Source organism: Oikopleura dioica, chromosome PAR (genome assembly GCF_907165135.1).
Source record: "Oikopleura dioica chromosome PAR, OKI2018_I68_1.0, whole genome shotgun sequence".
Classification (NCBI taxonomy): Eukaryota; Metazoa; Chordata; class Appendicularia; order Copelata; family Oikopleuridae; genus Oikopleura; species Oikopleura dioica.
In genome coordinates, this window is record NC_137293.1 from 12407228 (window position 1) to 12424818 (window position 17591).

The following is a 17591-nucleotide window of genomic DNA, read 5'->3' on the forward strand; positions in this document are numbered from 1 at the left end:
TATAACAGATTACTAATTGGTTATAAAGTATTCAAAATAGTTTCTTTTTTAATGGAAAGAAGAGCTGATTATGAAAAATAGGAAAAAAAAGTTTATTTGAAGTAGTGTTGAGAATGATAAGAGTCAGAATACTGGGAGTAGTAGCCGGAGAAGTGAGACAGCTGTGATGGATTTCTTTCCGGCAAGCTCTGGGTCTCGCTGTAACTCGATCCGACAGCGCTGTCATTTAATCGAAGATCGTAATTGTCGTCTGGCAGTTCTTCGATAACGACTTGATTTTGCTCCTGCGACAAAGCGGCAACTGGGACTCTACGTTGGTGGTCGATCACGCGACTTTCGACGTATTCGGGGATGAAGAAGTTTGAAAGATATGTTCCTCGGTAAACTCCATTCTGAAAATAACAATTTTTGAAAAACTCTTTTGCAATGAAAAAATACCTCGATAGATTCAAGAGCTTCAAGTTCGACTTTATACTCAAGCTCCTCCATGACAGCAAGCTCGTGGTAAAACATCACAATATCCCAATATTGCTTCATCGTATCATTGTTGAATTCTTCAATTGTTTGGATCCCCATCGTCGCTAGAATCTAGGTTCAACAAAATCGCCCGAAACCAAGATCGGGTTTTATCGGGTTTTTAGTAGGTCGGAAAAATCGGATCGGGTTTTGTTGGATTTTATCGGGTTTTTGTCGGGTCGGAAATCGGGTTTTTATCGGGTTTTTTGTCGGATTTTTGTCGGGTTTCCTACAAGCAAAAATTAAAAAAAATGAAGTGAAAAGAAGGTCAAAAACTCATCTTGAGCGGATTTTTTCAACAATTTTCGAGGATCATTTATAATAATATTTAGATTTTTGTACATTTTCCCATTGTGCATCTCCTAGTACGATAAAAACGCCTGGTCGAATACGGTAGAATATAGAATAAATAATCCCACCCCTGTTTATATGTTTAGAAAGCTTAGACATTGCTGAGTTGCAGTTTAGGGGGTTAGGCCTTGCCGAGGTCACATGACCTCAAATAACCCATGGGGTTGAAAACAGGGCCGACTATTTTCCCCGGCGCCGAATTTTGCCCGATTGTCCGACTTTGCCCGATTTTAACCTCGTAAAATCTAGCCCTGCGCCGCCCGATTTGCCCGCCCGCCCGATTCTTGCCCGACTTGCCCGGTCCCAACGTTCCAACATGGTTGAAAATAGTTGGAGTACTAAAGCCTTCAAGCTCAGGCGTTCTCTGAAATTCCTCGCCGAATTTCATTCTCTCAATTGACAGAAGATTATCTTTGGTAAGATTAATGTGAATGTGCATTTTGAGTAAAAAAGGGCAAGGGAGGCTATTTAGACCGACTGTGATTGGCTGAAAAGGCAAGAAAAACCCGACGAAATTCCGACAAAAACCCGATCCTACGTCGGGTTTTGAAATTTTCAGGATCGGGTTTTGTAGGGTGAAAAAAAACCCGACAAAACCCGATAAATATCCGATCCGATATCGGGTTTTCCGGGCATCGGATTTCGATTTGTTGAACCTAGGCTAGAATTTTATTTCGCATGGTGGAAATGCGAGATCTGTCTGATTGATTCAAAGGGAGACGAACATCTCTGGGGAAGTTGAAGCGGCTTTTGATTTGATTCGGTCTGATTCCAGCAAGAATCAGCCCTCGGACAATGATGTCCTGCTCATGGACGAGCTGCCAAGATCCAACACGATAAGTGAGGTAGATATCCAACCTAAAAGAAGAAATCTTCAAAACGCTCTCTCTCTTTCCTTTTTTACCCGCAAGGATCTCCATCGACAAGAAGAAAACAAGGCACATTCCATTGATCAAGCCTGGCTAAAAGTGCACGAGTGGCTCTATCAGGTTGTCCTCTTCCTGTGACAAGAAGACAATCCCTGGTCGCGCTGAATCTTTCTTCTACAAGTCGCTGGTAGATTGCGAATTTCTCCAAAACAAGGACGAACTGTGGAAGTTGCACCTCATTCAAATTTATGTCCGAGATATCAGGTGGTATTTGCCCTCCTTGTTCGGAGGCAAAATTGCAGCCGGGGAGGTGGAGATGTCCCTGAGCTTCACCCTTTGCAGCTTGATGGAGGCGTAGCTCAGGACGAGCGACGGAGAGGATATACGCTAGCTCATCTTTTAGAGGCATAAAAATAAATGAAGAGACGCAGAGAGGAGTTTTAAAGCCTTTCCTACAGCAGTATCAACAACTCTTTGATCTTGAAACAATCCAGGATGCATGTAATAAAGTCCTCGTTTCGTCGAGCTGGCTCCCTCTCTGATCAACCTGTGCACTGTGATCCCTACTGTATAGAGCGAAAGAAATCTGTCTGAGAGGACTGACATTCGATATGAATCCTGCCTATTAAAATACTCGCTCCTTCGACTTTTGTTGGGCATATTTACTTCTACTCGGGGCTGGAAGTCCTGCTGACTTTTTATGCTCTCTGTCATGCGCACGAGTATAAACTCAAGGTGATAGTAATGCTTGGGGAAGAGTACTTTTCGTTGCAATGAATTCATGACTTGACTGATACACACCCCTGAATTCAATTCAGGTTAGAGTTTTATCTTGACTCAACACTTTATTCAAATAAAAAGACAAAGAGGAAAAGAAGAGCCAGACAGATAAATGAAGACAAGTTGGTAGTAGCTTGAAGGGCTCTGGTTGTGTGAGTGTTTTTGTGATTCTACAAGATTTCTGGCTACTATTTTAGAATTTTTTTATCAATTGAAGAATGAAACAGATAAACGAATATCAAAATAGAGGGTTGATAATATCAAAAGTCAAAAAATTAAAGTAAGCTTTTTTTTATTTTTTTTCTAAAAGTCGAAATTCAAAAAGAAGATGACGAATAAAATAGTTTGTGGAATAAGGCCGAAGTCGGGGCAGTAAACTCGATAATCCTAAAGAGGCAAAATCCACCTATTGTACCGCATAATGGGGTAAAGGAGTTTTGAGTAGCAAGTTTGCAATAGCAGAAGGAGATTTCCTCTTTGAACGGGCATAATTCTAATTACTTTGAGTCTTCTTCGCCTGGTGCGGCTTCTTTAGCATCACCTTGCTCCTAAAAATATAAAGATGAAATGATGAAATCAAGGAAGAAAACTTACAGTTGGCTCATCATCTCCTTCAAGTCGAGGTTCCTCATCTTCAGAGCTTTGCTCAATCTCCTTTTCCTATAAACACACGTAGAAAGAGGAAATTGAAAACAGAATCTACCTCAGCATCGGATTTCTCGGCATCAGAATCGTGTGGGTCGTCTTCAGTTGGCTCATCAGTCTTTTTCTTTCGAGCAACTTCGTCTTCTATACATTAAAATCAACATTTGATCGCTTTATTGAGCAATTTACCTTTAGATTCGCCGCTGCAGCAGAAGTAGATGATCAGTCCAAAGACTGGAATGATAACGGCCATGACGTAAACAGCCCAGAGCCATGGTCGACCTTCAGTTGCTTCGACGAAGGGAGTGAGAACGTTGCTGTTCTGCTTCTTTCGCAAAGCCCAGGTCTACAAAAATGTCAACAGAACTCATTTTCTCTTTCTACAAACCTGTTCAACGAGCGCTCGAGCGGCGTCAGCGTTGTTTCCAATGTAAATGTTGTCGAAGTAGATATCGTCGGACAAAGTCCAGAGTTCGAGACCAATAGCGCCAATTGGAGTCATTTTATAGGGGGTAGCGTCTTCGAAATACTCTGGGTTGGGAATCTTACGTGGCGCCCACTTGCCATCGTAATCGGGGTTGTCGATCATTGGCGCTTTCCATTTACCCTTTTAAAAGTGTTTTCATGGAGAAATTCGGACTGTTGGTTACCTTGTAAGCTGGATTATTGATTTCCGGTCGGAGCCAGGCTCCACAGCCAGGAGCACTTTTGCAAAGTTCGTTTTCAATTAGCGGTGCTTCCCATTCGCCGTCCATTTCTTCGTCCCAATCGTCGGGCATCACGCTATCAGGATCAGGAATAAGCGCTTCTTCATCATCGAGCCAGCCATCGGGCTTCACAGCATTTTCATCAGGAATCTTAGCTGGTGCAGTTTCATCCCAGTCTTCTGGCTTCACTGCCTCGGGATCGGCGATTCGTTCTCGCTCGTCCCAGCTTTCGGGCTTCGAGTCCTCAGGGTCATTGATTTCCTAAATAATCCTCTATATTTTGTCATTTTTTGGAAGTGCTTACCTTTGGTGGAATTATTGGCGGGGAGATATCATCAAGAAGATTTCCAGACATAACCACCTTGTTATCGATGGAGATAGCGAAAGTATTATCGGTGTTGACTTCCAATCGGTAAACATGAGGCTTGTTATCGGTGTACTTCTTTTGAAGATCGCTGCTGTCCGCCTTTTTCGACGGAGAGCGTTCAGTGATTTCACCAGTGACGGGATTTTTGTAGCGGAAGATGAAGTGGAGCTTGTAATCGGCGCCGCACTTGTCTGGACCAAACATGATCGTGAAAGGAGTTTTGTCGTCGAAATTAACTAAATCGTCGTCCGATTGAGAGAGAAGCTTCATGTAGCCACCACCGCATTCGATTCCGTTCTGGAAGGCAACTTCATATTGGGCAACGAAGTTCGACTCGAAGTTGAATGGCTTGTCAAGGTAGTTTGCAAGAGCGTGGTGGGCGGCTTTCTTTTTGATAACGAGGCCCTAGAAAACATTAAAAACTGAACCAAGGATGCTTTCTTTACTTGATCTCCTTCAAGAGCTTCTTTAGCTAGAGCTTCGACAGCCCATTTTCCACCAGCGTACTTTTCGTTGTCAGAGCGGGTCCAGCCATCGATAGCGTCAGCGGAGTCAAAGGACTCATAAAAATGCACCGAGCCTTCTGGCACAGGGGTCTGGTAGCCGCTTTCGTCGGCCAGGCAAGAGCCGGCGATCAACGCTGTTTTCAGCAATTTCATTCTAAAACGAGCACATGTATAAAACTTATGCATCAGAAAGGTATGCTCCAGACAGAGAAGAGTCCTCTGGCAATGTAGCTAGAAAAAACGGCAATTGAGCTCCTTCTTCCGGCGTTTTCTTCGCATTCGGGTTCCCTTTATTCATCTCAGTCGCCACAAATCCAGGGCAGCAAGCATTAACGAGAATTTTACGCGAGTCCTCTTTCTTAGCCTTTTCTCTAAATTGAAATAACGAATAATTAAAAAAAGAAAAGCGGAGGCTGGTATTATCTACAGGTAGTCTAGAACTACTCACGCGTAAACACGAGCCAGAGCATTTATGAGAATCTTCGAAACGCCGTAGCAACTTCTTGGCAGATTTTTGTCACTTTCGTAGTTGTCGATGTAGGACTGGGCAAGTTGTTCTAGTCTCTCTTCCGTTAGAAAGATGTTGTTTTGACCTAAAAAGTGAAATTAATTGAAATCAATGAAGAAGGCTAAAATGCGTTTGTCTTGTTCTATTGTCCCTATTTTCGCCATGGCATGTGACAGTTTACCGATTTCGTGAACCAATGGGTGTCGGGCATTTGTTAGCGTCCTCATCGACACCATGGAGCTCATAAACACGACTCTGGAAGAATCCGCCATGAGCTCGTAAAACTCCTTCATCAAACACGAAGGTCCCCAAAAGTTAGTCTTCAACATATCCTCAACGAAGTCGCGTTTGACATTTCCACCGCCGCTTATCGCCGCATTTTGAACCAGCACGTCCAGCTGCCCGTATTCCTTCGCTACTTTTTCTCTCAAATTCGTGATGGAAGTCGAGCATTGTAAGTCGAGCTGGAGGACGTCGATGTTGGAAAGACTGCCCAGCTCGACTGCATTTTTTTGAGAAAGCAGTTTCTCGATTGAGGACTAACCTTTTGCTTTTCTTCCCTTTTCCAGGTTTCTAGAGACGAAATGTCAGTTTCAAAAATTGCTCTAGAAAAATATTGACCTACCGAGAAGTTAAAATGACTTTGAAGCCTCCCAAAGCGAGTTTTCTGACAATTTCTTTCCCAATTCCGCGATTTCCTCCAGTCACTAGGGCGACCTTCATTTTCTCAGCCTTAAAAGGAAGCGTAAAGTAAACAAAAAAGAGGGTTGAAGAATAAGTACAGAAAGTATAGTGGAGTGACACCCGGTGTAAATAACGAAGGAGCAAAAGGAACTGTGGGCTGTGTTTTCTTTTGATTGCACAAATGTGGTTTTCTTTTGAATTGGATAAGAAGGAACTTGAATTCTTGAAATCAAGGAAGAGTTCTGAATCGTCTTTCAATTAATTGGGATGGCGAGAATCGCCAAATTGCTCGTAGCAAAGCTCGGCAAGATGGTGCTTGCAATCTGTCGTGTTTCCGAATTTGTAGAGAATTAGATACAGAAGACAATGGATAATGACTGTATAAATAAATACAAATGTCCTCGCCATCTTAAGGGGGTAGAAACAGCTTTCTCGATTTTGGACTGTAGCTACATAATAGAAAACATATGATATATTTATGTAAACGGAAATTCCTCATAAATGTTCCTAGAAAAGGGGTTGAGCTTCACAAAACTGTTAATGAAATTTGATTAACTATCATATGACTCGAGATATTCGTGTTTGAAAATTTGCGAAAATCGAAAATTTCGGAGAGAAGAGTTGCTTCCGAGCCCGCTCACTCGAAAAATTGATGACTAAAACAAATTTTAAGGGAGATGTTCCTAGATCTAAGATGTATCTATCTTAACCTGAAGAGAAAATTTGAAAATGTAAGATTCTCTTGTCTGTAGCGCCGGTCAAAAATCGCCTTTTTCAGAGAAAAGCTGTTTCTACCCCCTTAAAGTAAGGTTTTCAAATGAGGAAAAAAGGAGCATAAAGAACTTACTTTGTTGCCAAGAATAAACTGCCCCATGTTGAGCGAAAACTTGTCAATTGGCGAGAGCGAAGCATACTTTCTTTGTTTCTCCGATTTTGAAAATTTTGCAAAAGGGTCGAGCTGATTTTCGTATTGACCCGCGTATTTGCGTCCGGCTTCGTCATCGTTGAAAGTATTTGGATAGTTGCTGGAGCCGCTGCTGTTTGAACTTGGGCGGTAGTTTTGCAGGAATTTGATTTTCTCGTAAAGCTAAAAATGCGAAAATAGACGGAAAACATTTTTGATAAAAATTACTTTGACGTTGTCCAATCTCATTTGTTCAATCTCTTGTGTGAGCGACTGTATCGATTGTGTTTGCATCATGTTCTCATGCTCGAGGTCTTGCACACGTAGACTATAATCGCAATGTGTTAGGTGCATTCATTTTTTTCGTTATAAATAATTTACCGGAATCGTTCGCGCTGAGACTGAACAATTGTAAGAAGGGAAGAATCCGAGTGCTTGCTCGCAGCGTTAGGCAGAAGTTGGTCGCTCAGCAGGGCCGTGCTTTTTTGGGCGACTTCTTTCACCGCATCTGCGAGGAAATCCGCCTGGGCGTTTGGTGGAGAGGATTGTCCGTCCCCTGTTGTTCTAAGGGTATTTTTTCAAATCAGTAAAAGATGATATCTTTCTACCTGTAAGCTGAAGGAAGAGCATTCACCATGAGCAAGTCCTTCTCCAATTTCTCAATCAACGCCTCTTGATTCTGGACCTGTCCCCTCAACGCCTGAACATCCGATCCACTCTGCTTGAGATCATTCGTTATGGAAATATTCTCCTTTCTCAACTGCGAATTTTCCGTTTGAAGACCTCGATTTTGCGAAAGCAAAAGAGTCTCAAGCGATTGTGATTCGATCTTTTGCTCGTCCTCGCCGGCGAATTGCGTTGATTTCAAAATGTCAAGTTCTTTCTTGAGAGCGATGAAGTCTTTTTGATCGACCAATGCGGATTCTAGCGAGGTTTTTTCATCGTTGAGTTTTTCGTTTTTTTCCGTCAAAGCTTAAAAATAATAGGAATGGGCAGCATTCCAGGTTTTAGGTTAAACTGTGGTTCTATCGGGATTTTCAGCCAATCAGGAAGAGTTAAGAAGCTTTCTGCTTACCTTCAAGTTGTCGGTTGAGTTGAGCAACAACGACTTGCGATTTTTCCGTGGCAGCTGAAAACTCCGTGCTCAAGTGGTTGATCTCTCGCTCTTTTCTGCTCAATTCAGCTTCCAAACCAGCAATATTTGCCGCCAAGTCGGAATTGTCGGATGAGTCAAACGCAGGCGCGGCGGATGACAGCTTTTCTCTAATTGGGAAGAACCAAGGTTAATTTCAATCCTTTTTCGGAATCGATTTTTCAAACCTGAGTTGATCAGCTTCTTTCTCCGCCGTTTCCGCCCTGTGCGTCGCTCTTTCAAGGTCAGATTCGAGCATGTCGAGTTCTTCCGTTTTCGCCTGTCGCTCTTCTTCATACTTGGCCCTGATTTCCAACAGCTCGTTTTGGAGCGATTCGAGTTTTTGCTGAGTAAGGGCGGCTCTTTGTTCCGTTTGTCCGAGCTTCCCCGCGACCATTTGTTGCGTCTCGAGCAGCTCCCTTTCTTTCTCCGAGAAAAGACTTTGCAGTTCCTTTTCTTTCTCGTCGATGCATTGAGACACGCTGTTTTCGTTTTCGGATTCCAGCTCTTTTATTCTAAAAACTTAATAAGACGAGCAGATATATGCGTCTCTTACTTTTGATTAAGTTTTTGAATTGTGATTTCGTGTCCCTTCATTTCCGCAAAATCCTTCTTGTATCCATTGATGGTGTCCTTCAGCTTCTGATTTTCGACTTCAATATCCTTCGCTTTCTGTAGCTTCTTCAAATTGAGCTCAGCAGCCTCCAAAGCGGGCAGAGGATCCGCGAGTTCGATTATTCGCTGGTAAAAATCAATTTAAATTCAATAAAAGCAAATTTGTACCTTGTAAATGTTCAAAAAGGCGGTTTCTGCGGCCTTTGATCGTTTTGATAAAGCATCAACTTCGCCTTGGAAGAGTTTGAGAAGGGGAGCAGCGGCTTTGCGGGCTTCTTCCGGAGATTCTTTTTTGAAGGTTTTTGAGGCGCCGATAAGTTTCTTGCGGGAAAGATCTGAAGACATTTGATAAGAATCGAACCTAATGTGGACAAGTTGGTATTTGAAGCGCTATCGAGAGAAAGTTGATCCATTTAAGTAACCCATAGAAATCCATACAACATGAAAATTAAATGAAAAGCATATTTACTTCCTGATATCATGAAAAAAACGTCCCCAATCAAAAAGGTTACAACTTCTTGAAACTTTTTAAAGATTATCATTAAAAAGTTAATAATATTACCATTTTAACAAGAAAGAACACAAAATTACCTGATTCGGAGCTCTTGGCAGCTAAATCTGTTGCCTTTTCGTCCATTTCTGACTGCAACTCGGACAACTTGACGTTTCTCCAAGTCGCCGCCATCGCAGCAATTGAGACCGACATAATTATCAACGATTTCTCTTGATCTGATCAATCTATAATAAACTTTCATTCTTTAAACTTTTCTAATTTTCAAGCACGTAGTACGAGTTCAGCGCGGAAAAAGAGGCCGAGTCAATGAAAAATATTCAATACGAGAAAGTCATTGGCGGAGACTCGGCGACGTGGCTCATATTTTTTAATTGACGTTTTTCTTTACTCCTTGGAGAATTACAGTATGACGAGGATCAACAGGGACATCAGAGATGTGAATGGATGGGGCGGATTCGGGGAGTACTGGGAAGAGCGATTGCGGAAATTGGATGACCAGTGGCTGAAACAAGTCCCAAAAGACGCAGGAAATCTCTTTCAGGTACCTTCTTTCAACCAATCAGAATCGAAGAAACACCAAAAATTTCAAGGGTCTTCGATTTTGGGTAAATGGATTGACTGATCCGCCGCAAAGCCAACTGAAGCAGATTTTCCTCAAAAATGGTGGAATTCTCGACCTCGTCAAAACGCCGAAAACCGATTTTGAACTCGTCGAGACCCTCCCTCGCGGAAAAATGCTCCGACTTCTCCACCACCACCAAATTGTGAAGCCAAAGTTTATCACCGACTGTCTCAAAGCGGGAAAACTCGTCGATTGGAAGAAATACCGACTTTGGAAAGATCAATCGGGAAATTTGTTCACGACGAAGGAAGAAAAAATGAATGCTAGATTCATTGGAAAACTATCGTCTCCCAACTTTGTCGACGAAAAAATCTACGAGCGGAGTGGATATTCTGAAGAACAGCGAATGGCGCTTTCGGAAGAGCTTCAAGAGTTTCTAAAAGAGCGAAAGTTGCCGAAAAGCTGGGAGGATTATACGCACCCGAGGAAGAGCATTGGAGAGTATTACAAGAAATCGAGGCTTCATTGGTTGAGCGCGTGGAAGGCGGAGCTGCATCATTTGGTGGCGGAGTTGACAAGGCCGCCGCTAATGGAGGGAGAGAAGATGGGACAGTTTATCGCGCATATTGATATAGGAACTGGTGATAAACTGTTCTCTCTTTAGTTTGTTCAACTTTATTTGATCATCAAAAATGAGATTCCTTCTTCGTCTCTGTCGCAATTCTTGATCAACCTGAGCTCCGAGGGCGACCAATTGCGATCTGCCATGGAACAACTGCTTCTTATGGCAATAAAAATCCTTCAAAGAAGCAGAAAGTCGCCGAAGAAGTTGAAAAGAACGATTTGCTAGAAACACATCGAATCGGCCATGGAGGACACAAAGTCGAAGCTGGTGAAAGCTTCTCTGAAATCGCTTCTTGCAGCTACGAGGCGCGCGCTTTAGGGATCAAGGCTGACATGTACCTTGGCCAGGCGCTGAAGATCTGCCCAGAACTTGTCGTTTTGGACTATCAACTTGAGGACTGCAAGAAAGTCTCCGAAATTCTCTACGCCACTTGTGCCAACTTCACGCCTTTTATCGAAGCCATCAGTTGCGATGAACTCTACATGGATTTAACCAAACTCGTTTACAAGTCAAACAAGGCTACGAAAGAAATAGCCGCAGAGGTGAAGCAAAAATTCAAAGATAAAACTGGAATAAACGTTTCCATCGGTCTCGGGCCCTCCAGAATGCTCGCTAGAATGGCGACAAAGAAAGCTAAACCAAATGGAATTTACGAGATTTCGGATGGATTTGAAATAACGGAATTGATGGAGAACACTCCATTTATCGATGTTCCACAGATGGGGGACAGACACTGAAGAAAATTGGAGAAATACTGATCAAAAATGATATTCCTTTTCGCGACCCGATTATGTGCTCCGATGTAGCGAAGATTCCGCGGGATCTTTTAGCTGACGCTAATTTTGGGTTTTGGGCTCTATAATTAATACAAATAACAATAAAGAAGACTTGATTCACTGAAGTGATGAACTCAAAATTTATAGTCTATAAATTATAGAGCATATTTCAGGCCAAACCATATCAAGCAAATTCTGTCCTCTTGCCGAGGCGAGTTAAAAGAACAGCTCGAATATGAAAAGTACCCAAAAACCATCGGCTCCGATATCAACTACGGAATTCGATTCCGCAACTGGATCATGGCCGAGGAGTTTTTAACAGCCCTTACGCACTACATTATTGGAAAAATGAACAAGTACAAGGTCGAGGGAACGAAGTTGACGGTCAAACTCAATTACAGGGCAAAAGAGGCTGACTTTGAACCGATTAAATACGGAGGAATGGGATATTGTGAATCGCAGACGTCGACGAAGGATGTGATCAGTTTGAACGTACCAACTGTTGTCGAGGTGGCCAAAAGTATGCTCAGGTTTGGCAAATTGATACGAACTCAAAATCATTATCATTTGGTTTCAGCTCATTTTGTGTTCCTCTTTATGACTGGCGAGGGATCAGAATGTCATTCACCGTAGAAAAGGTCGAAAAAAATGTTTTGAAGCGAAAAACCGCCGAAGGAATGGTCACAAATCTCGACGATTTTCTCCCCCAATCTTGGCACAGAACTCATCACGCATCCATGGACCACTTGGAATCTCGAATGCGGCGATTTCGAAACATGGACTCCTTTGAAAAGAGAGAAGCGATAAAATTCCAGCTAAAGAAGTCTATCCAAGAGTGTTTCGTTTTGGACATCTATCTTGACTTTGTGAAAGATTTCATTGGACTGTTGTTAGATATTGAGAGAAGGGACTTGGCTGAATTCTGCTTGATTCAAGCGAAAATTCCAGCTCTTGCTGCGCGAATGCTAAAGGTGAATTCTTACTAAAGGAGTTTTTTCTAGCTCTTATTTTTAGCCGAGAGATTGGGAGAACTTTTCGAAAATTCAACTGGCCAGAATCCACTTTCAATGACCCACTGCCAAAACAGAACAAAAAATATTTATCACAGAAATAAATTGATTAAAACAGAAGCAGTTTAAAACTCTTATTTTATTGAAATCAAATAATCAATAAATTTATTGCACAAGCCACAAGTTGTATAATTTAAGGATATAGCCTGTAAAATTCAACTTTCGTAGCGGCTAAACGCGAGGTCGGATCTTTTTCATTTCAAAAGCAATCCTACCTAAAAATGCACGAAAAACTCAATTCTGGTATATTTTTTAAAATTTTCACCTAAATTTTTCTCTCTAGAGCGACTTGAAATCTTACGATCGCGATTTCTCAAAATTTTTCCATTAATTCGCTAAAACTAAACCGTGTTCTCTGTTGTTATCATGCTAAGCTAGAAAATTGAGGGAATAAAATTCTCAAACTCGATCAAATTTTCATTCTAGTATTATCCTCTTTCTTGCTCTTGCTTTTCTTCCGTGCGCGCTTTATCGCGTGTAGCCAATCAGAGCGCTCGCAAAAACACGCACGCTCTCCCGGAAAAGAGGAGGCGAGAGAGCGAGCACCGAGCGCAGCGCTTTTCATAGCTTCTGCGCGCTGAGTTAGCCTCATGGAAATGGCTGTAAAATCGGTTTCTTTCGGACTTAGAGAAAACTAAACCGTCAATTTTGTAGATAAAGGTCTAAAGAACCTACCTATCGAAAAAACTCGACCGATTTAGTGAAAAATTTTCGAGGAATCGCGATCGTAAGATTTCAAATCGCTCTAGAGAGAAAAATTCAAGTGAAAATTTTTAAAAAAGTACCAAAATTGAATTCTCCGTCCATTTTTAGGTAGGATTGTACTTGTAATGAAAAGATCCGACCTTGCGTTTAGCCGCTACGAAAGTTGAATTTTACAGGCTATATCCTTAATTCAAGTAGAGCTTGATGATCTCTACAATAGTGAATAGTGTCTATTTACAGTGCGTGATGCACAGTCACAAGTATAAAAAGAGAAGGGATATAATTTTTTAATCTAAAGCAGCACTACTGATACTACCAGTAAAACAGGCAAATTTGTTTTGAAGAAAAGAGGATTAAACTTTGTTGAAACAAAAATAGTTTTTTTTTTTCTTGCTTTGATTTACTGTAACTATTTGATGATATTATCATAATTGACAAAACTAATAGAACATAGGATGAAATGATGAATAAGGAGGTGATTTTACTAGATTTCTTGCATTTTTATTTTTCGGCAACTTAGAGAAAAAAAGGAGAAAATAGAGAGTTTTGAATTTTACTGAACAGGTCTTGAAGCATTTAAATTTATTGGAATATTGAAGGGCACTTTGACCAATCTTGCTTTTCTTTCTTCTCCCAGTACTCGCCCTGAATGGATATTTAAGGACAGTTACTCAAATGGAAAATGTACCTTATAAAGATGAAGTTTGAGGCCAGAAGTTTTACAGGTATCTTCTTTGAACCAAACCGGCTCCCAAGGACTCGTTCTAGCTTTCCTCCTTTCTCTCTGAGCTTGCTCAAGTCGCTTAAAATCGAATAAGCCATGGAGTAAAAGGAAAAAACGAACCTGTTTCTCAGCATTGGCTTCGTCCCACAAAGTTTCTTCCATGAGTTGCTGATCTTTTCGTAATCTCGAATCGGTTGGTGCGATGTTTTCTTCCATCTCGTTCAAGCTCACCGTGAACTCGCTAAAGTGGTACATCTTCTCGGCTCCTTTTGGAAGCGCGTACTAAAATCATGTTGATTATTAAAACCAAGGAAAAGAAGTTTACCTTTTTCCAAAGTTTTCTGGACGGAGTAGTTTCGTAGTCTTCTTTCTTCGCGTCTTTGATCTTGGTAACATCGGCAACGTCGAGATGGTCATCCCAAGTTCCAGTAATGACTTTTTAGCCTTTCCACTGGCGTCGAAAACTGTGCCCGTGACTTTGCGCGCTGGTTCTCGGGAGAAGTAAGAATAGGGATGATATTTGAGTGTGCATTTGTGAGGAGTTATTGAAGACGCCACATCGTACTTTAAATAGTGCATTAAGTTTATGAATAATGTTTTTGATAACTCACCTCTCCGCTTTGCTCGATCCACAGTTTGCCGACGATGATATTGTGAACTGTAGTAGTGACTCGGCTCCAGTGATAGTGCTGGCCGTTCTTGTGGAATTTGACCTACACGGAGAAATAAATAAGTAAATCGGGGGGGAACCGTAGCTTACGTGAATTGAGCCCTGAGGCATGACTGACAAGTATTTTCCCTGAACTTGGACGTGACCATCATTTCGCCGAAGAGTTCCCATCCACCGTTCCGCGATGAAATGGCGTGGAAGGCGGCGACTGGGGGATGATGCGACACTGAAATATTCATAAGTGGAAAATACGGAGAAAAGGAAATATAACCCTTTTCTGAAATATTTGTAGAACATTGGGAATACCCCCCGACAGATACCGAAGGTATGAGGCAAAATTGTTACCTTGTTCGACAATGAGACGAAGTCCCATTTCCTCCTCTCTGTCGAGCTCGTAAGTCTCTCCGAGCAGCGGATTGAAGGGCTTCGTCGTTCTGATAAGCGTTGATGCGTAGGAAGAGACGGAAAAGGCGGCGACCAGGGCCAGCTGTTCTTCGACAGAGTCCGTGGCGGCGGCGCGATCGAGGTAGTCGTGGTATTCGAAGTCTTCGGTGATTCGCTGCAGCATAGAGAGCGGCTCGTTGAAGTTCACTGGCATCGGGATTTTTGAAAGGTCCTAAATCGATATCATGTAATCGACCTATATTTTTGAGCCTACAGAATACGCCCTATTATTATTATTATAAATGAAAATAAATTATTTAAGGGGGTAGAAACAGCTTTTTTCCGAAAAAGGCGATTTTTGACCGGCGCTACAGTCAAGAGAATCTTACATTTTCAAATTTTCTCTTCTGGTTTAGATAGATACATCTTAGATCAAGGAGCATCTCCCTTGAAATTTGTTTTAGTCATCAAATTTTTGAGTAAGCGGGCTCAGAAGCAGCTCATCTCTCCGAGATTCACGATTTTCGCAAATTTTTAAACACGTATATCTCGAGTCCCCTGATAGTTAAACAAATTTCATGCACATTTTTGTTAAGCTCAACCCTTTTTCTAGGAACATTTATGAGGAAATTCCGTGGACATAAATAAATCTTATGTTTTCTTTTATGTAGCTGCAGTCCAAAATCGAGAAAGCTGCTTCTACCCCCTTAATTTGAATAACAAGAAATTTCTTTCTCGCAAATGAATATTGATTGGTAAAATTGTAAATATACACCTGTATGCATTCGAATTGATTGATCAAAGGATTATGCTTTTTAGTTGTTTACCTTTCCGATGCAAGAGCGCATTATGGACCAGAGGTTGAGTGGTTTATCCGGCTTATCCGGAATGGTGGTGCGCCGCTTGCGTTTGCCATCCTTATTTGTTGTCTCGACAGTCATCTAAAAACTCTTACAGTCAGTTTCAATAGGTATGGGACCATATAAGGGACAACCGGTGGTCTCGAACTGCTATTTCCCCACGGGCATGCTTTTACGTGACAAACATAAAAATCTCCCAGAGAACTGGCCAATTTGAAATTTTACCCAGGCCAAGGACAATATTTGAAGTTCAGACGGCCGAATTTCTAAATGCCGAAACAGAGTGCCAAGAATTTCTCTGACGCAATCACCAAAAAAGCGAATTTAAAGCTATAATTGTGAAGAAAAAGAGCATTTTTACGGTCAGAAGCTGTCTAAAAGGGGCTAAAAATGACTAGAGAGCATCGAAAATCGTAAAAATTCGTAAAAAGGATTTTCACCTGTTGATAAGTTTTTTTTTCTATTTTAGCTCTTTTTGGAAGATTGGGAAATGATTCTCTAAGGGGATTCCTCAGTAACTCGAGTTTAAAGTAATTTAGACACATGACGCAAACATGGGCGCAAGTCTTGAAAATACGGAATTAGACGTCCGGTTTTATCGTCCATTTTGGAAATAATAGGCAGCACTGTTGCTAACCACTGGTAAATAAAAAAAGTAACCTGGTTCAAATTAGAACGTCCAAAATAGAAAAATTCTCTACGGAAAATCACCAATCGCAAATAAAAAAAATCGCAAAAAACACGAAAGATTACGCCAAAAAATGGCGCGATGACACTCGAGTCGGAAAAAACGTCCCAGATCACAGCTGTCCGTATTATTTTCTTTCTTTATTTTTCTCTGACTTGAAATCAAGGAAGAAAGTGGTAGGCCGGGTATTTTTGAAAGGCGTATCGCGCCCTTGTGCCCTTGTTCGAAATGGAAAATATAAAAAAGATATATAGAAAGGTAAATTGGCAAGATGAATAGGGCCTGCTTCATTCAGATTATTTAACAAGTGACTACTCGAGAAAAAACGAAAGAAAGAGAGACAAGCTTAGTTTTGAAGGAATTTTTCTTTTGTATTTTTAAATACGGAGCTTACTTTGCTTTATTTCCGCCCAATTACACAAAATAGTCTATTTCTAATTAACGAAAAATTGAAATAAAATCACTCTCTTTTGAAAGCTTATTTTCTCTCTGAGATCTTTAATTTTTTGATGGTGATGATGATGATAATCATTTATTAATCGCTGGTGAGTTACGTAATAAATTGTTGACAAACAAAATCTCTCCAAATAAAACACACAAATAGATCGAAAATCTACCCCTCTTCCGTTCTGACCTTCTTTTCCACTTTTATGTTTTTCTCTATTCACTTACCGTAGCTACAGGAACATCTATTGATTCGCCGTCGGTCTCACAGTCGTGGAACTCATCATCACTTTCACACATTGGCTCGGCGTAGTTCTAAAGATAAGTGAGGAATAATTAAGCACTCTTCTTTTAAACTTTGCCAGAGAAAGCGAAGATATATTACCATATTCATTTATTCATACAAATAATCGGGAAACTTTCCCCGTTTTCGAGAGAAGTCAATAAGTAATTACCTTTATAACATTGGCATGGGTAAATTCTGAGTTGTTATCGATCGAGGAGTCTCTTTCCAGCGCGTTTTGTTGGAGAGCTATTTTTTTAGTTTAGTTGACTTTTTTGAAGCTGAGAAAAACGCTCAAATGAGAAGCGTGGAGCAGCGATTTTTACGATGCCGCGTGTTCAGACCATCCTGTTATGAGATAACAGAACCTCATGATCAGGAGAATTTATCAAAGACTTAACATGGTGACTCCCTAATTTTTTTAGGAAGAAAAAATTGAGCTTTGAACATAATTTTACGGTGAAATTTTTACCAATGACATAAAATAAGGGTGTCATTATATGAACATAGTGTAAGGGTATACCTAAAGCTTCAATATTCTCTTCCAGTCGAAATCTTTGGGCTCTCTCTGAAGCGAGAACTTTTTGCCAATTTTCTGATGAATTCTTGAGACGGTTCGAAATTGAATATTAAAATTTGAACTTTGTTTATTTATTTTCAAAGAGAGAAATCTTCTCGCTAATTAGAAAACGCGAAAAGAGA

The 17591-nt window shown here is 41.1% G+C and overlaps 7 protein-coding genes across 7 annotated transcripts; 1 reads left to right on the plus strand and 6 right to left on the minus strand.

Annotated features, from left to right (window-relative positions):
* Window positions 1-92: 92 nt before the first annotated feature.
* On the minus strand, window positions 93-582 carry LOC145701888 (uncharacterized). The gene is made up of 2 exons (XM_081779103.1): window positions 439-582; window positions 93-392 (listed from the first exon to the last, which is right to left on the minus strand). Exons 1-2 carry the CDS (start codon window positions 574-576, stop codon window positions 93-95), a joined length of 438 nt encoding a protein of 145 aa, XP_081635229.1. The 5' UTR covers window positions 577-582.
* A 941-nt stretch (window positions 583-1523) lies between these two features.
* LOC145701890 (meiotic recombination protein SPO11-like) lies at window positions 1524-2145 on the minus strand. Its single transcript, XM_081779104.1, has 2 exons — window positions 1772-2145; window positions 1524-1725 (listed from the first exon to the last, which is right to left on the minus strand). Exons 1-2 carry the CDS (start codon window positions 2143-2145, stop codon window positions 1524-1526), a joined length of 576 nt encoding a protein of 191 aa, XP_081635230.1.
* A 582-nt stretch (window positions 2146-2727) lies between these two features.
* On the minus strand, window positions 2728-4895 carry LOC145702226 (calnexin-like). The gene is made up of 8 exons (XM_081779442.1): window positions 4682-4895; window positions 4173-4640; window positions 3812-4129; window positions 3550-3768; window positions 3351-3507; window positions 3220-3305; window positions 3111-3176; window positions 2728-3064 (listed from the first exon to the last, which is right to left on the minus strand). Exons 1-8 carry the CDS (start codon window positions 4892-4894, stop codon window positions 3014-3016), a joined length of 1578 nt encoding a protein of 525 aa, XP_081635568.1. The 5' UTR covers window position 4895; the 3' UTR covers window positions 2728-3013.
* Window positions 4896-4919: 24 nt separating this feature from the next.
* On the minus strand, window positions 4920-5982 carry LOC145701891 (carbonyl reductase [NADPH] 1-like). The gene is made up of 5 exons (XM_081779105.1): window positions 5875-5982; window positions 5794-5822; window positions 5431-5751; window positions 5190-5334; window positions 4920-5112 (listed from the first exon to the last, which is right to left on the minus strand). The coding sequence occupies exons 1-5, from the start codon at window positions 5970-5972 to the stop codon at window positions 4920-4922; spliced, it is 786 nt and encodes a 261-aa protein (XP_081635231.1). The 5' UTR covers window positions 5973-5982.
* A 34-nt stretch (window positions 5983-6016) lies between these two features.
* Window positions 6017-9328, minus strand: LOC145702341 (protein CASP-like). The gene is made up of 10 exons (XM_081779562.1): window positions 9176-9328; window positions 8753-8919; window positions 8526-8710; window positions 8158-8484; window positions 7913-8100; window positions 7446-7809; window positions 7219-7401; window positions 7066-7165; window positions 6781-7020; window positions 6017-6341 (listed from the first exon to the last, which is right to left on the minus strand). The coding sequence occupies exons 1-10, from the start codon at window positions 9288-9290 to the stop codon at window positions 6192-6194; spliced, it is 2019 nt and encodes a 672-aa protein (XP_081635688.1). The 5' UTR covers window positions 9291-9328; the 3' UTR covers window positions 6017-6191.
* A 112-nt stretch (window positions 9329-9440) lies between these two features.
* On the plus strand, window positions 9441-12187 carry LOC145701892 (DNA repair protein Rev1-like). Its single transcript, XM_081779106.1, has 6 exons — window positions 9441-9639; window positions 9689-10301; window positions 10358-11012; window positions 11235-11591; window positions 11639-12032; window positions 12076-12187. The coding sequence occupies exons 1-6, from the start codon at window positions 9505-9507 to the stop codon at window positions 12130-12132; spliced, it is 2211 nt and encodes a 736-aa protein (XP_081635232.1). The 5' UTR covers window positions 9441-9504; the 3' UTR covers window positions 12133-12187.
* Window positions 12188-13340: 1153 nt separating this feature from the next.
* Window positions 13341-17544, minus strand: LOC145704159 (oxysterol-binding protein 1-like). The gene is given in 13 exon segments (XM_081781598.1): window positions 13341-13481; window positions 13525-13638; window positions 13681-13842; window positions 13886-13998; window positions 14001-14124; window positions 14172-14273; window positions 14321-14361; window positions 14364-14456; window positions 14576-14846; window positions 15442-15555; window positions 16835-16921; window positions 17062-17138; window positions 17413-17544. Coding segments are annotated over 11 exon segments (1269 nt in total). The 5' UTR covers window positions 16907-16921; window positions 17062-17138; window positions 17413-17544; the 3' UTR covers window positions 13341-13418.
* Between the last annotated feature and the right edge of the window lie 47 nt (window positions 17545-17591).

Coding starts and splice junctions, on each gene's coding strand:
- LOC145702341 (XM_081779562.1), bottom strand. CDS start 9,290: ATGTCGGTCTCAATTGCTGCGATGGCGGCGACTTGGAGAAACGTCAAG. Junction 7,402..7,445: donor GCTCTTCCTTCAGCTTACAG/GTAGAAAGATAT, acceptor AAATACCCTTAG/AACAACAGGGGACGGACAAT. Junction 7,021..7,065: donor TGAGATTGGACAACGTCAAA/GTAATTTTTATC, acceptor TCGCATTTTTAG/CTTTACGAGAAAATCAAATT.
- LOC145701892 (XM_081779106.1), top strand. CDS start 9,505: ATGACGAGGATCAACAGGGACATCAGAGATGTGAATGGATGGGGCGGA. Junction 9,640..9,688: donor ACGCAGGAAATCTCTTTCAG/GTACCTTCTTTC, acceptor AAAAATTTCAAG/GGTCTTCGATTTTGGGTAAA. Junction 11,013..11,234: donor GATGTTCCACAGATGGGGGA/CAGACACTGAAG, acceptor AGCATATTTCAG/GCCAAACCATATCAAGCAAA.
- LOC145702226 (XM_081779442.1), bottom strand. CDS start 4,894: ATGAAATTGCTGAAAACAGCGTTGATCGCCGGCTCTTGCCTGGCCGAC. Junction 4,130..4,172: donor CGCCAATAATTCCACCAAAG/GTAAGCACTTCC, acceptor AGGATTATTTAG/GAAATCAATGACCCTGAGGA. Junction 3,306..3,350: donor CTGCAGCGGCGAATCTAAAG/GTAAATTGCTCA, acceptor TTTAATGTATAG/AAGACGAAGTTGCTCGAAAG.
- LOC145701888 (XM_081779103.1), bottom strand. CDS start 576: ATGGGGATCCAAACAATTGAAGAATTCAACAATGATACGATGAAGCAA. Junction 393..438: donor AAGCTCTTGAATCTATCGAG/GTATTTTTTCAT, acceptor TGTTATTTTCAG/AATGGAGTTTACCGAGGAAC.
- LOC145701890 (XM_081779104.1), bottom strand. CDS start 2,145: ATGCCTCTAAAAGATGAGCTAGCGTATATCCTCTCCGTCGCTCGTCCT. Junction 1,726..1,771: donor GTCGATGGAGATCCTTGCGG/GTAAAAAAGGAA, acceptor TTCTTCTTTTAG/GTTGGATATCTACCTCACTT.
- LOC145701891 (XM_081779105.1), bottom strand. CDS start 5,972: ATGAAGGTCGCCCTAGTGACTGGAGGAAATCGCGGAATTGGGAAAGAA. Junction 5,823..5,874: donor AAAGTCATTTTAACTTCTCG/GTAGGTCAATAT, acceptor TTTCGTCTCTAG/AAACCTGGAAAAGGGAAGAA. Junction 5,752..5,793: donor AAAGGGAAGAAAAGCAAAAG/GTTAGTCCTCAA, acceptor AAAAAAATGCAG/TCGAGCTGGGCAGTCTTTCC.